The following is a 16,876-nucleotide window of genomic DNA, read 5'->3' as shown; positions in this document are numbered from 1 at the left end:
TCAAAAGAACAGCATTTATTTGAAATAGAAATCTTTTGTAGCATTATAAATGTCTTTACTGTCCCTTTTGATCAATTCAATGCATCCTTGCTAAATAAAAGTATTTATTTCTAAAAAACAAAAAAAATACTGAGCCTAAACTTTTTAACTATAGTGACGATAAAAATAACTAATTGCATGGCTGGTATGTATATTGAACCTGAATGCAACATTTAAACACTGTTGTTCAAACAAATAATTATTATATGTGACCATGGAGCACAAAACAAGTCACAAGGGTCAATTTTCTGAAATTGAGATTTATACATCATCTGAAATCTGAATAAACAAGCTTTCCATTGATATATGGTTTTGTTAGGATCGGACAATATTTGGCTGAGATACAACTATTTGAACATCTGGAATCTGAGGGTGCAAAAAAATCTAAATATTGAGAAAATCATCTTTAAAGTTGTCCAAATTAAGTTCTTAGCAATGCATATTAATAATCAAAAATTAAGTTTTGATATATTTACAGTAGGAAATTTACAAAATATCTTCATGGAACATGATCTTTACTTAATACCCTAATGATTTTTGGCATAAAAGAAAAATCTATAATTTTGAGCCATACAATGTATTGTTGGCTATTGCTACAAATATACCCCAGCGACTTAAGACTGCTTTTGTGCTCCAGGGTCACATTTGGTGTAATGAATTCTATTCAAATAAAGACATTTAAAACAAATGCTTTCAAAGTGAGACTTGGCAATGCTCTGCACACACACACACACACACACACACACTGCATGTTCACCTGTTCTGCTTCCAGGCGTGGCGCGGCGGCGCAGACTGCGGTCCAAGAGCTGGTGTGTGCGTGTGGGACTGGCTCCCGCCATCAGCCGAGCTGTGGCTTCATGCAGGAACAACTGCAGAGAGAGAAAAACAGAGCGACTGAGTTATACAGGCAAACACATGAACCCACGCTAAATAACCAGCCTGCAGAACATCAGTTCAACCAAGAAAACAACGGATTCATACTTCCTTATACAACAAGATTAGTGTGCAAACTGTTTCTGTAATCCGCTTTAAATAGGAACATCTGCCAAAAAAATTCAACCTTTGCAGAATTTGTATGAAGTGTTATTTACAAATGCAAATCAAAAGATAAACCACTAACAATGGACAATAAATATATGAAGTAAAATATAAAAAATTTAATATAATGTAAAGAATGAAGAAATAAAAAAAATAATACATTACAAAAAAGTCTGGGTGCAGTCTGGGTGGCATTATGGTATATATACTGTTTGATGGTTATATAAGATTTTGATCACACTGCCTGACCCAGAACAAGTTGTATGCAATAGTTTGCTTAAATAGATAATTTCTTAGTTGAATGAACTAGAGACCTAAATATGAGCATGTCATGTCTTTAGTGTGGCCTCTGGCCTCTCACCCTGCGCATGGCCGGTCTGAAGCTCTGGGCGAGCTTGCGGAGCGAGCTGAGGTCCTGCTGGAAGCCCTGCAGCTCTGCAGGAGAGGCAGCCGTCGGGGAGCTCTGCTGAGACGCCACCTGCTGCTCCCGCCACACATTAGTACGCGTCACCAACAACAGATCACACAGCAGCAACTGCACCAGCTACAGCACAGACAGAGACGCACATCCAATCAGACCGTTTCTTTCATTCCAGAAGAACAGCCTTGAGATGGTTTTCTTTGAGAGCACAAATACCATCTGTGTGTGTGTGCGTGCGTGTGTGTGTGCGTCTGAGTGTGCGTGCGTGCGTCTGTGTGTGTGCGTGCATGCGCGTTTGAGTGTGTGTGTGCGCGTGTGTGTGTGTGTGTGCGTGCGTGTCTGTGTGTGCGCATGTGTCTGTGTGTGCATGCGTGTGCGTGTCTGTGTGTGTGTGTGCGCGCGTGTCTGCGTGCGCGTGCATGTGTGTGTGTGTGTGTGCATGTGTGTGTGCATGCGTGCATATGTGTGCGCGTGTGTGTGTGTGTGTGCGTGTGTGTGTGTGTGTGTGTAACACACAGCAAAAAACAACATGCTCAAATAAAGAACAGTTTGTGTTGTTATACAAATGATGTCTTGACATCTGTTTAATATCATTAAAATTAGGTGCTGCCAAACATTTATTCCCTCCAAATGTTTAATACTCCGTTCACATATTTTTACATAAATTGACAGTCTAATTAATTAATTTAAATGTAGTTTTCTTTTCTTAAAATGGAACTAAATGCCTCTTGAACAACAATTTAATTACTACAATTTTACTGAAAGGGAAGAATATACAAACATATTTAGACATAAAAATGTATAAATGTTTTTGGACAGTTTACATTAAATATATTTAATGATGATAATAATAATAATAAAACAAATATATAAATAAAACAATAAAATATATTTTATACATTTATAGTTTAATTATCATAATCGTATTAATATTATTATTAAAATATTACAAATATGAAAACATAATCTGTGTTTTAAAGGAAGACAGCACAAACACACTTGTTTTTTTAACCAAAATACTTGATAAAACAATGATAAAACAGATACTAAAATAAAGTAATAAAGTATTGACACTTTGTGCCAGTGTTGTTATTGTTAACTAAAACTATTAAAAATCAATTTTGTTAATTGAATTAAAGCTAAAACAAAATAAAACAAAAAACTTAAATATGAATAAACAAGAACAATAAATAAGAAATGGCAGACCAACTGAAATAAGTTTAAATACAAAATTATTGAAAATAAAGCTCAATAGAAATATTAAAAATGTAAAAAAGCACATAAAATTCCTTAAAGCTAAAATTTAAATTGAAAATGTAAATAAACAAAAGAAATGTGGTTGTACATGTCCAGAAACAACATGATGAACTACTACCATGACATCTGTGTTAACTTGAGGAGAGCTGACTTCATTCATCACCCTGGGACCAGTTAGTTAAAAGTATCTAAAAATGTGTGTGTGGTCCAGCTCTGTGTTGCACTGCAGGAACATTGCACAGTTGAGGCACATGCAATGCAACTACAATGCACTACAGCCCTGTCCAAGACAAAACCCACACGGCGAACTAACCACTCCACATAATAAAGTGAAATGTGTGTATCTACCTTGTCTAATGTGTTGGTGCTGCAGTGTGGGCCGAGATTGAGGCTGTCTCTGAACAGGCCACTGGCTGTCTCACAGTAGCTGAGGCTGAGCTGGTAGTTCTCTGGTTTGGCCAGCAGAGCGCGCACCGCTTTAAAAGTGTTAAGACAGGCTTTGGGCAGTGGACTCCTGCAACACAAACAGGATGCGCTTAGCACAGACTGAGCTGAAGGCAATAAACCCACACAAAACGCACATCACACGACGTGTTATTCCCGGACGTGGAGTGGAAAGATATATGCGGCTGTGTCAACAGAGGAAAAGCCACTCTGATGAGAGCAACTGATAACTGCAGCCTCTTTACAACCAATTTGATCGTTATTTACTTGTGGTAATACTATTTTTGAAAGTAAATATAGCTTGAGAGTGGCATTGGGGGTGAATTGAACCGCTTTTCCAGAAGAAACCACAATAAAAATAATAATGATGATGATGATGATGATGATGATAATGTTTTAATATGTATATATAGTTTCAGAGAAAAAAAGTATAAATATATATATGTATGTATGTCTATATCAATCCTGCTTATGTTTGAATGTAAAATAAAAAATATATATATATAAAAAATTTAAACAAAATACTTCAAATGATAAAAAAAAAAAGGTTTAAAATGAACAATTATTCTACACTGCCAGTGTTATTGTTAACTTAAACTATAACTATTAAAAATCGTTTTTGTTCATTGAAATAAGGCTGCAATAAAACGCAAATACTACATGAATTAAAAAAAAAACACTAAAACACTAAACTTTATTGAACATTATTAATGGCAGCATGACTGAAATAATCATTTTAGTTCTTAAACTTATTTAAAACTAAAACTGAAATAAAAATGAATTAAAGATAAATATCGAAAAATAAATAAATATTTTTTAAAAACCTAACAAAAATAAAAGCTCATAAAATTACAAAAAATAAAACATAAAATATAAAGAAATAAAAGCTAATTTAAAACAGAAAAAAATATTTAGTAAATTATACTAACAACATTTCTTATCAATGTTGAACAGTTGTGCTGATGAATAGAAAGTTCAAAAGAGCAGCATTTATTTGAAATAGAGATGTTTTTAACATTATAAATGTCTTTACATTTTGATCATTTAAAGCATTTAATGCATGCAATTTCTTAAAACACACACACACACAAGTTACTTACCGTAAATGTTTGAAAGTTTTTTTTTTGTAAATTAAAATGTGTAGGATTTATAAGGTTTTTTATTTTTTCATTTTGTAAATCTAAATATTAAACCATAAATGTGACCCTGCAGCACAAAAGCAGTCTTAAGTCGCTGGGGTATATTTGTAGCAATAGCCAACAATACATTGTATGGGTCAAAATTATAGATTTTTCTGTTATGCCAAAAATCATTAGGATATTAAGTAAAGATCATGTTCCATGAAGATATTTTGTAAATGTCCTACTGTAAATATATCAAAACTTAATTTTTGTTAGTAATATGCATTGCTAAGAACTTCATTTGGACAACTTTAAAGATGATTTTCTCAATATTTAGATTTTTTTGCACCCTCAGATTCCAGATTTTCAAATAGTTGTATCTCAGCCAAATATTGTCCGATCCTAACAAACCATACATCAATGGATGTATTTATTCAGCTTTAAGATGATGCATAACTCTCAATTTCAAGAAATTGACCCTTGTTTTGTGGTCCAGGGTCACATTTTTGAAAGTAAAAATGGCGTGTGTTTCCTGTAGACTGTCACATGTTACTCACTCAGCGGTCTGAAGGCTGTGTGGCAAGTGCTCCACCGCTGGGTACAACCTCTCTGCCGCCACATCATCTCCCTGGAGCCAATTAATGATCACCACGGCAACCGACGACCACCATTTCGAGTGAGGGTCACATCCTGGAGGTCAAGGATACAGTGGTGATCACACACACACACTCACACTCATGAAGTGTCTGTCCTTCACTCTCCCCGACTAACATCTGCTTGAATGAAAACATGCCGAGATGAACGCAGTGTGATGTGAAAAGTGCTGACCTGAACAGAAAAACTTATTTGAGCTGTACATACACAACCCAGCAGTGGCCACCCTCTCTGCGGTGACTCGCCTGAAATGCTATTCTCTGAAATCCATCATATGACCCAGGAGTCCCCAAAACAACACTCGGGGTCAAAGCAGAAGTGGATTGAGGGCTGACCTGTAACAGTGGCCATGTTTGATCCGATGGCGAAGGACTGTGTTGTGGCTCCTGCTGCGTCTGAGGCGCTGGTGAGTAACTGCAGGTACTCCAGAGAGTCTGAGTATTCACTGTCAAAACACACACACACACACACACACACACACACACACACAACTCAGATTAGCACCCCAATCACAAAAAAAACTAAGTGATTCAAAAGCAAAGCGTATGTAAAATAAAGTGTCATAAAAGCTTGGCAGCAAAAATCTGTCCAATTAGGCCAGATTTCACCTAAACACTCTGCTATCTGTAGCACTGATGGACCCATACTACTAACACCAGTAGAGGAACCACTCATTTACATATTAAGTGTGCATTTTCAGTTAACATTTAGATTTATATAGAAGATTTAGCTTTTGTTTAAAAATTATATTATTGTTACAAATACAGTACTGTTCAAAAGTTTGGGGCCAGTTTGATTTTATTTATTTATTTTTTATTTAAGTTTTTTCAAAGGAGTCTATTATGTTCACTAAAACTGAATTTATGTAATTCAGACAGATAGACAGACAGGCAGATGATAGATAGATACAGACAGACAGAAAGATAGACAGACAGATACAGATAGACAGACAGACAAACAGACAGACAGAAAGATAGACAGACAGATAGATAGACAGAAAGATAGACAGACAGACAGACAGATAGATGATAGACAGATACAGACAGACAGACAGATAGACAGACAGAACGATAGACAGACAGACAGACAGATAGATGATAGACAGATACAGACAGATAGACAGATAGACAGACAGATAGACAGACAGAACGATAGACAGACAGAACGATAGACAGACAGAACGATAGACAGACAGAACGATAGACAGACAGAACGATAGACAGACAGAACGATAGACAGACAGAACGATAGACAGACAGAACGATAGACAGACAGAACGATAGACAGACAGAACGATAGACAGACAGAACGATAGACAGACAGAACGATAGACAGACAGAACGATAGACAGACAGAACGATAGACAGACAGAACGATAGACAGACAGAACGATAGACAGACAGAACGATAGACAGACAGAACGATAGACAGACAGAACGATAGACAGACAGAACGATAGACAGACAGAACGATAGACAGACAGAACGATAGACAGACAGAACGATAGACAGACAGAACGATAGACAGACAGAACGATAGACAGACAGAACGATAGACAGACAGAACGATAGACAGACAGAACGATAGACAGACAGAACGATAGACAGACAGAACGATAGACAGACAGAACGATAGACAGACAGAACGATAGACAGACAGAACGATAGACAGACAGAACGATAGACAGACAGAACGATAGACAGACAGAACGATACAGACAGACAGACAGACAGACAGACAGAAAGATAGACAGACAAATAGACAGATAGACAGACAGATAGATAGACAGATAGACAGACAGATAGACAGACAGACAGACAGAAAGATAGACAGACAAATAGACAGATAGACAGACAGATAGATAGACAGATAGACAGACAGATAGACAGACAGACAGACAGAAAGATAGACAGACAAATAGACAGATAGACAGACAGATAGATAGACAGATAGACAGACAGATAGACAGACAGACAGACAGAAAGATAGACAGACAAATAGACAGATAGACAGACAGATAGATAGACAGATAGACAGACAGATAGACAGACAGACAGACAGAAAGATAGACAGACAAATAGACAGATAGACAGACAGATAGATAGACAGATAGACAGACAGATAGACAGACAGACAGACAGAAAGATAGACAGACAAATAGACAGATAGACAGACAGATAGATAGACAGAAAGATAGACAGACAGACAGACTTATTTACTGATGTATCAGTGTATTTGGCCATTACTGATATTATAAATCTATACTATTTTGCCTGTATTTTTCCCCCAAACCATGTTCACACTTAACCTCTAATGAAGAATTTCACATGCTTCCAGTGAAATCAGACATCAAGATGTAGAAGCCTAGATGAGATTGTGTGTAAAGCAGCATTGGGAAAGATCACCCACCCATCTCCATCAGTGAGGTTCTTGTCGCCTCGCGGCTGTGCCACACAGTAGAGGGCCTTTTCCAGCAGATGCTCGCGGAACGCCTGGGTCACCTGAGCCAGCGGGTCAACTGCAGACAAACACAAAGCCAAGACCAGCTAATCATTATCAGCAGCACATTCATAAACACACAACACAATAAAAACGGATCCCTTCAGCCTGATTTTCTCTGTATGGTGCTGACCTGAGTTCCCTGCCTGGCTGTAGATGCTCTCTTTAGGGGTGCTGCGTATGGACCAGTCCTCATCCACAAAGAAACGATGGCCCAGCGGGTGACACAACCACTGCATGGCAGGAGGGACGCTGCCACTGGGCGAGAGACAGGCTTGCCGAGCGCTGCTCAAGAACACTCGCTGCAGGACAGAAAAATCCAAAGTCATATCTCCACTTACCATATGCAGCACACAAACAAAACATGGACACACCATCAAACAAAAATGAAAGCAAGTGCCATTTAAATAACTGTACTGGATGAAAAGAGAGATTCTGATGCTGTTCCAAAACCTAGTGAGCTCCCTACCAAGGCAGCATTTTAAGTGTCACACATGCACTACTGTCGCCAAGTCCAAGATATCTCATTTTGGCCAAAGTCTAAGGCAGCACTGCATGCATCCTTGGCACAAAATCCAATCCCAGAATGCACTACGACAAGGAAAAATAAATCCAAGACCAGGTGAGAGAAAGTCAAATTCATTCGATAATGCAAATGGACTATTTCACCAAATATTAATGTGTACTATGCATTTTAATGCTTATTTAGAGTATCATGTTAGCTTAATAACATGCTGATGGCAAACTCCATTGAAACTGCAAAATATGCTTCAGTTATATAGTGTTAAACGAACACAGGTGCTTGACACAAGTTTCATCCCTGTCCAGTGTTGATTGCTCATAATTTCTTTCCAGAAGTTCTGAGCAATACAAATGTATTTGTATTCATTTAAACTAGAGTTTCGGGTTCACAGAGTTAGAAAAACTGGGTTGCACACGTAGGTTATGCGCATACCGTGTTGATGAAATTTGTCAGGTGCACTGTGAACACATCTTAGCGTGCATGTAAAAACTGACATATATTTAGGGCTTAACTGTCAGTTGCTGCCCATGTACAGTTGCTTTTGAGGCTCCATTTCAGACAAGATTTGCATGCTGTAGACAGCAGAGCAGCGCACTGGGCTGCGAGTGTGCATGTATGTGTACTAACAGTAGTGAAGTGAAGCAGGCGGGGCAGGCTGGTTTTAACCCGGAGGGCTGCAGACACATAGATTTCAGCCAGCGTGGCAATGGGGAGACAGTCTCCTGCACACTCGGCCAGGTTGAGAGTGCTCAGCGCCATGTGGATCGCAGAGAGGTGGCTTCCTCCGAGCTTGCCTGCACACCGATCAACATCATGAGCAAATACGACGAATGGCTAGAAGACTTATCATGTGTTGTTAAATGATTATTTACATTTATTAGCCCTAGAAAACCACACTTTTTTTTCAAATATATGTGACCCCGGAGCACAATAGCAATAGCCAACAATACATTGTATGGGTCAACATTATAGATTTTTCTTTTATGCCAAAAATCATTAGGATATTAAGTAAAGATCATGCTCCATGAAGATATTTTGTAAATTTCCTACTGTAAATATATCAAAACTTAATTTTTGATTAGTAATATGCATTGCTAAGAACTTCATTTGAACAACTTTAAAGATGATTTTCTCAATATTTAGATTTTTTTGCACCCTCAGATTCCAGATTTTCAGATAGTTGTATCTCAGCCAAATATTGTCCCATCATAACAAAACCATACATCAATGGAAGCTTATTTATTCAGCTTTCAGATGATGCATAAATCTCAATTTCGAAAAATTGACCCTTATGACTAGTTTTGTCCTCCAGGGTCACATATTGGCCGTCATATGCTTGTGTGGATATATGCATGCATTCATTATTAGTTTTACTATGGTGAACTAATGGGCGAAATCCGACAGTCGTATGTGAATGCCAGAGACAGTAAAAAGGCGGCCTAACAGTTGCTCTTCACAAGTTTACCTGATTCCTCTATATGCTACAGTGACTTACCGGTCATGTGGAGTTGGTGTAGACGGTGGTAGACCAAGGCGGCATCGCGGCAGCTCTTGCGGGCATCTTCCTGTAGGGGGCGGTTGGAACGGAGGACTCCGGCACGGATGGCTAGCCAGCGGCCCACCCACAGCCTCTGCAGACACAGACGCAGGGCAGACCACAGCACCGCACAGGTCAGGTCCAGCTGAGACGTGGGCAGAGGACGACCAAGAGCTTTGAGGCACGTCCAGAGGTTCTGAGAGGCCTGAGCAAAGTCTCCCTGCAGAAAAACATTAGAGAAACGGCTATCAGATGTGTCGGTGAAATCTGACCTCCAGAGCAATCACAGATGAGTGCAAGAAAGCGGTTTATACCCTGGCTAGATCCAGATCGGCCTGCTTGCGGTGTCTCCAGAAGAGGACAGATGATTCTGAGTGGGGTCTGGTCACAGGTTCTCCATACACGAGCAGGCGGATCAAAACTCCAGCGACCAGAACACCGTTCAACAGCCACACCAGAAGAGTGGGCAACATCCAATCCATCCAGCCCCAAGACTCAGCTACACGTATGAAAACCAGATTGGATCGTTACCATTAAGACTGGGATGGGATGCTACTCTGAACATATAATAAAATAAAAATTCCCCAAACAATGATGGATTGGCCATTAGCACTATAATGTGTTGGATTTGTATTATTAGAGCTTTCCGACTTGAGTTCACGTGCATTTTCTCAGTCGGGAAATTATTTTTCACATGCGGTGCCGGTGATGATGCTTCTTACTTCCGTTTCGGAGAACCAGAGGACAAATATTTCAATCGATTGCTCAGGCATGGCACCGAAATGAGACACCTAATCTGCATTCTGATTCGGTTCTAATACATAGCGGTTACATAGGTACCGGTGCCATATTGGTACCGGGTTTCGGTACCCAACCCTAATTAGCACCTTCTTCTGGCACTGCCAGTGGACTCCTTCCTGTGTGTCCAGAGACAGTCATCCCAGAGCTGCTCCAGCCGCCACACAGCAGGGACGCCAGTGGGTTAAAGGACAGGAAGAGCAGGGTGAAGGCACACAGAGCCATGCGAGAGCGGTCCAGCATTCCTCCAGCCCTCTCAACCACAGGCTAATAGAGAGAACGGGAAACAGAAATTGGAGTTAGATCATTACATTAGGATTCTTCCAAGTCCTTGACCTCAAGCAATCAAATTATCCAGCACACACTAACACATACACTAACTTCACGGCCGAGGCCAATTCATTAAAGGCATGATAGGAGCTCTGGAAGAGTTTCTGCTACCTTGTTGTCTTCTTCCATTGGGCTGTCCGGCTCCGAGTCGCTGCCGTGGTGGGAGAAAGGGCCGCTGGATTGAGGCGAGCCGACGTCTGATGCTGGAGGGGTGGGGATTTCTGGCTTCACGTCCACCTCCATGATCACAAGGTCCTTCAGAGACTCTGAGGAGGAGACGCGACAGGTCAATGCAAAGACAACCACGCTCCACTTGTGAAAAACAAATGTGCTTAAGTAATTATATCCCTGGAATAAAAAGCCATTTAAATGTACTTAAAGAGAGGCATTTGCATGACTAGTAAACTTTTTAAAAAGTGCACTTTTTATGTCAAATGAGAGGTTTTACTTAAAACTACATTCTAAATCATTATATTCATCATCTTTTGGCATGCTTTAAAGTACACTTATTTTGATGTTGATTTGCATACTGAAGCACATGTAGAGCACTTGATTATCATTTAATTGTTGTGTTATTTGATAATGCATTTAAAGTTAATATTTTTAAAATGTACTAAACAGCAACTTCGTCATTATAAATGTGTAATTACAAATATATTTAAATACGTGACAGACATGTTTCAACAGAAGGACAATGATTGCCAGTACCTTCAGCAACACGCTTTAACTATACGTGACCCTGGACCACAAAACCAGTCATAAGTGTCAATTTTTTTTTATTGAATTTGATAATTATACATCATATGAAAGCTGAATAAATAAGCTTTCCATTGATGTATGGTTTGTTAGGATGGGACAATATTTGGATGAGATACAACTATTTGAAAATCTGAAATCTGAGGGTGCAAAAAAATCCAAATACTGCGAAAATCATCTTTAAAGTTGTCCAAATTAAGTTCTTAGCAATGCATATTACTAATCAAAAATTAAGTTTTGATATATTTATAGTAGGAAATTTACAAAATATCTTCATGGAACATGATCTTTACTTAATATCCTAATGATTTTTGGCATAAAAGAAAAATCTATAATTTTGACCCATACAATGTATTGTTGGCTATTGCTACAAATATACCCCAGCGACTTAAGACTGGTTTTGTGCTCCAGGGTCACATATAATCAACAGAAGTAATTATGAATTACATATAAAGATGCACTTAAGTGGGTCAAAAAGCACCCTAAAATTCAACTTATATTAAATCATATCATTGCATTTAATATAAATTTAAACTGAACTTACTGTTCTTCTGAATGGACATTTTGAGTGCCATGTTCTCCTGCTTTAGTTTTTGGTTGGACTGCTGAAGGTAGCGAATGTAGTCAATGGCTTTCCTCAACACAGAGGACTTATTGAGCTGAATAAGAGAGAAGATTCATCTTATAATGATGTTAAAGACATCTAGGTAAGATAAGAGCAAAATCTGCTTCGGTTAGCTCATACCATCTGGTCAAGGTTTTCTAATGAATTTCAAGGGTCACTACATGGGGACTAAATAACCAGATTTGTAATAAGGTTTTGACAGACTATGAGCCCACCTTAGCTTCTGTCCCAGCCACCAGGTCTTTGAGCTCAATGATCTTGTCGTTGATGGAGGAGCGGTAGCGTTTTTCAATGGCGTTATGGGCCGTGCGTTTCTCGCCCTTATGCGGCAGGCCGCCTAGTTTCCCGCTGATGGTGATGCGACTGATGGGCAGTTTCTCTGTGTCCACCACCAGTGGAACGGTGGTCAGGATGGTGCCTCCACTCATCAGTGCCTGAGACAAGAGATGTACAGATCCACAAAATAAAAAACTGGGTCATTTGGGAACTTTTCAATTAAATATAAAAATTAAACTTATTTAATTACCTTTGACAAGGTTTAAATCTGACCCTGAAAAATGTGACCCTGGAGCACAAAACTAGTCATAAGTGTCAATTTTTCGAAATTGAGATTTATGCATCATCTGAAAGCTGAATAAATAAGCTTTCCATGGATGTATGGTTTGTTAGGATCGGACAATATTTGGACGAGATACAACTATTTGAAAATCTGGAATCTGAGGGTGCAAAAAAATCTAAATATTGAGAAAATCATCTTTAAAGTTGTTCAAATGAAGTTCTTAGCAATGCATATTACTAATCAAAAATTAAGTTTTGATATATTTACAGTAGGAAGTTTACAAAATATCTTCATGGAACATGATCTTTACTTAATATCCTAATGATTTTTGGCATAAAAGAAAAATCTATAATTTTGACCCATACAATGTATTTTTGGCTATTGCTACAAATATACCCCAGCGACTTAAGACTGCTTTTGTGCTCCAGGGTCACATATCTTGAACAGGGATCTACAGCACTACTAATATGATTAACGGCCAGTTCACACCAAGAACAAAACATTAAATTGAAGCAAATCTACAAGCTTGGTGCTATTTAGCAACTCTTGGTCTTGGGACTGTGTTTGTGTACCTGCAGTGAGGTGTTCTGGACTGGCGACGTGGATGTGATGCAGGGTGACGCTACTGTTGTTACTGTTGTCACTGGCTTCAAAGTTGTGAGCAAGAGAGAGTCTGCCTTAATGAACTGCGGCTGCAACAAAACCTGCATGCAAAAACACATGAAGAATGCTCAAGGCACACAATAAAGCTTATTCGGCTGTCAAATGTAAATTCCTGTGCTTGTGGGCATCAATAAAAGCACTTACAGGAAGCTGCTGAACCTGAGGGGAGATGGTCTGTGTGGGAGGGCTGGAGGTGGTGGTCAGGATTGGTGAAGCCGTGAGGCTCTGCACATGGGCTTGGATGGCCATTGGCTGAACATTCTGTAGAGAGGCAGGGAGACTCGGGATTGGCTGAGGGGAGCTCTGCTGAGTGACAGCTGCAATAACCAGATCACGAGAGGACAGAAAGGCAAGAATTTCATTAAACATGCTTTGCAGTCTCACACTTACTTCTAGCCCACATACGAATAATAATACACACACTTTTATCTCATCACAGAAATCTCCAGTTCATTCTGATGGGGTTTTCGGTAAAGCTTGTGTCTGTAATAATAACAGTAAGGCGGCGGAGGGTCATTTAGGCTAACTATAGAAATACATAACTCAATTCACCGTGACTGAACTTTGATCTACGCTAGAGTGATGCTGTATTCTCTCTTTGGCCTGGTAGAGACATTACCTAAGCCTTGATAAGCAGAATGAAACAAAATGATAAAAGCACATACAAAGAAAGAATGTGGGCTGGGCAGCTTTACACATGAGCACAATGTACGGTAAAAGTTCACTGGGTTTCCAGGACTGACAACAGTGACTTCACCGTCTGCACCTTGAACTCAAATTGCCTTTTCATAACAGATTACAGCTACCTGAAGAGAACTGCTGGCATATGACTGATCAAAGGTGATGGATTTTATAGTCTTAGTAATGACATCATGTTGGAGTTAGATCGATGACAGCATTTGATCTAGTTATTATAAAGTTTTTCACGAGTCAAACTGACTGAATGAGTTTCAGTTGAAAGTAGGGATGTAACGATTCACTCAACTCACGATTCGATTCGCAATTTTTTTTTTTTTTAAAAATGAGATTTAAGACAAATTATAAATTAAATGTGTCCTTTTATTATTGCTTGGACAAAATGCTGCACATTTCTTTGTGAAATTGAAATATAACACTATAATAATACAGCACTTATAGCATATAATTACTCTTTTGTTGGTTTTGATTGCTTCTATTGTCCTCATTTGTAAGTCGCTTTGGATAAAAAATGACAAAAATTTTAATATAATGTAAATGTAAATAACAAAACTAAATTTAAATTTTAAAACAAGCCCCAAATCAAATAAATAAGTAACACAAATAAAATAAATCTCTTCATATAAACAAACTAAGGCTTTGTCTGTGCTCTTAACATTTAAAATTAGAGGCATTTTAATCATGATGCAAACAAGCTGCATACATGCAACATGATCAGTTTTTAATCTAAATTAGATTGTATAATTCCGAAATTTGAAGCAAAAACAGAATGGTTTGACTTCAGTTTTGTGATACTATGCATAAAAAATATCTGCATGAAACAGAAACAGCAGACGAGCTGAACGAGACACAGATTCACTCTCTGCCAGCAGGTGGCGCTTGAAGCGTTTCCTTGGTTTCCGCTGTAAACAAAGCAGCGCTGCACTTACTTTAATATGCATTATACAGAGGCAAGATGATAAGAAGAAATACCATCTAAACTTTTCTAAAGTCAGTAAGTTCCCCTCAGACATACATTCATATAAACTCCTACCCCTAATTGAATCGTGATTTGTATATTTGAATCGATTTTCAACCGGCTCACGGTTAATCGTTACATCCCTAGTTGAAATTGGTTACATTTTTTTGATGAGTTACAGTAATGGAAAAACATGTTGCCATGTAGTAAAAATGGAAAAGTGTACAGACGACAACGATTTCTGTTCGCACGGATCCGTGCCTATAGACCAGGCACTAACATGCATGCGAATGATGTCACGGTTTTTGTAGTTTACATGGACCATTAAAGATATCGTTTTCAAAACCAGTTTTCATTTTCAGGCCCCCAAAAAGCTGTTGTCGTGTAAAGAAATGGCTAAAATGCATATGTTTTTTTTTTTTTTAGTTGGTGTCATGTAAACACCTTCTTATTGATCATATCATTTTTTAGGTAATACAACGTACCTGTATAGCTGCTCTGGTTGGTGTAAGTGACCACGGGCTGCTGCTGCTGTGGTTGGGGTGTTGGTGAGCTGAAGAGGGCCTGCTGGGTCGCGCCGAACGCAGGGCTCTTCCCGGCCGGGGCAGCTTGGCTCGGGGCCGGCGGGGTGGAAGGGTGGAGGCTGGGAGATGGAGCAGGCTGAGCTTTGGGCTGCGTGGTCTGCAGTGTGGCGGGGTTTGCGGGGGTGGAGGTCACCTGTGCCAGAGGAGACTGCTGGAAAGTGGGAGGCTGAAACACCTTGTCCGGGATGGAGGAGCTGCGGGTGATGGGGGGGCCCAGCAGGGCATCCAGGTGTGGGCTGCTGCTGAGGATGGAGGAGGTGTTGGTGGGCGTGGAAGAGGCGGGTGGAGGAGAGGAAGGGCTGGAGTAGGGCAGGACTGAGATGTCCTGCAAGGGGGCAGGAAATGGAGCGTGATCGAACAGCCCTCCAAACTCCATGTCCTGGTGGTTGATAAGCTGGAGCATATCTGGTAAAACATGAAAATAGAGACGGATATAGTGAGCAATGGGATCCTCCAAGCATACAACTGATCGGTTTGATTCCCAGGGAACGCATAAACTTGATCAGATGTACTGTCAAAAAGTGTGTTTGACATCACTGTAATAAAACGATGACGTTATCACCCAGATTAATCCAATCCTTCCTATTAGGGCTGCACGATTATGACAAAAATCATAATTGTCGATTATTCCCTTGAAATTGTAATTGCGATTATTAATTACAATTATCACAATTTACATTGAATGATGTTTATACCATTGTTTGAAGCAACCGCATGCCGTATTTTTAGATGAAAGTAAACAAGCTGAAAACCCTCAAACTGAAAAACCTTTAGTGCTTTTCTATAGTATTAAGCCTCAAATGGCATCTATTCATCGGATTGGTTTCTTCTTTAAATAAAAAAGGTAAAATATGCATGGTATTATAGTGTTATACTAAAATTAAAACAATGGAAAAACCCTTAAGATAACTTGCAGGAAGAAAAAAACGCATCTTAAGCACGCAGAATAACATAAGTGGACTTTAAACGATTAATTGCCGCTTTGAACGATTACATAATTGTGACATTCGTAATTGTAATCGCGATTAAAAATGTGATCAATTGTGCAGCCCTAATGACTGAAACTATAAAATAACATAGGATTTCTTAGTACATTACAAATGGATTTATGCCACCTGATAAAAATAAAAGTGTGTAATGTATTTCATGGCTTGGGGATCATCTATGTCAGTGTTACTCATTGCGCGGCTTGCGAGCCTCATGTGGCTCGCCAAGCTTCAATGTGTGGCTCGCATGGCAGATGGCAGTAAATAATGCGATGATATGATCAATACAGATATTTAATAAAAACATTAAAAACAAGCAGGGCTAAAACTAAGCCATTAAAAAAAACTCACACCATGTCTACACTGGACGCGAGCTTCGTGGTGCGAC

The 16,876-nt window shown here is 39.1% G+C and overlaps 1 protein-coding gene across 1 annotated transcript in view; it reads right to left on the bottom strand.

Annotated features, from left to right (window-relative positions):
* LOC107691218 (sterol regulatory element-binding protein 1-like) overlaps positions 1 to 16,876 on the bottom strand; it is a 20,986-nt gene that overhangs the window by 897 nt on the left and 3,213 nt on the right. Inside the window, exons 2-18 of the mRNA XM_016489717.1 lie at positions 15,404 to 15,907; positions 13,409 to 13,581; positions 13,174 to 13,305; positions 12,258 to 12,476; positions 11,962 to 12,076; positions 10,773 to 10,927; positions 10,421 to 10,598; positions 9,848 to 10,032; positions 9,492 to 9,753; positions 8,624 to 8,790; positions 7,607 to 7,775; positions 7,384 to 7,492; positions 5,310 to 5,419; positions 4,878 to 5,010; positions 3,104 to 3,269; positions 1,439 to 1,621; positions 797 to 908 (exon numbers count right to left, since the gene is read on the bottom strand). Of these exons, the coding sequence (XP_016345203.1) occupies positions 797 to 908; positions 1,439 to 1,621; positions 3,104 to 3,269; positions 4,878 to 5,010; positions 5,310 to 5,419; positions 7,384 to 7,492; positions 7,607 to 7,775; positions 8,624 to 8,790; positions 9,492 to 9,753; positions 9,848 to 10,032; positions 10,421 to 10,598; positions 10,773 to 10,927; positions 11,962 to 12,076; positions 12,258 to 12,476; positions 13,174 to 13,305; positions 13,409 to 13,581; positions 15,404 to 15,907 (3,072 nt within the window). The remainder of the gene's footprint in view (positions 1 to 796; positions 909 to 1,438; positions 1,622 to 3,103; positions 3,270 to 4,877; positions 5,011 to 5,309; positions 5,420 to 7,383; positions 7,493 to 7,606; positions 7,776 to 8,623; positions 8,791 to 9,491; positions 9,754 to 9,847; positions 10,033 to 10,420; positions 10,599 to 10,772; positions 10,928 to 11,961; positions 12,077 to 12,257; positions 12,477 to 13,173; positions 13,306 to 13,408; positions 13,582 to 15,403; positions 15,908 to 16,876) is intronic.

The sequence above is a fragment of the Sinocyclocheilus anshuiensis genome, unplaced genomic scaffold (assembly GCF_001515605.1).
Source record: "Sinocyclocheilus anshuiensis isolate Anshui unplaced genomic scaffold, SAMN03320099.WGS_v1.1 scaffold202, whole genome shotgun sequence".
Taxonomy (NCBI): Eukaryota; Metazoa; Chordata; class Actinopteri; order Cypriniformes; family Cyprinidae; genus Sinocyclocheilus; species Sinocyclocheilus anshuiensis.
This window is presented reverse-complemented; position numbering and strand designations above follow the sequence as displayed.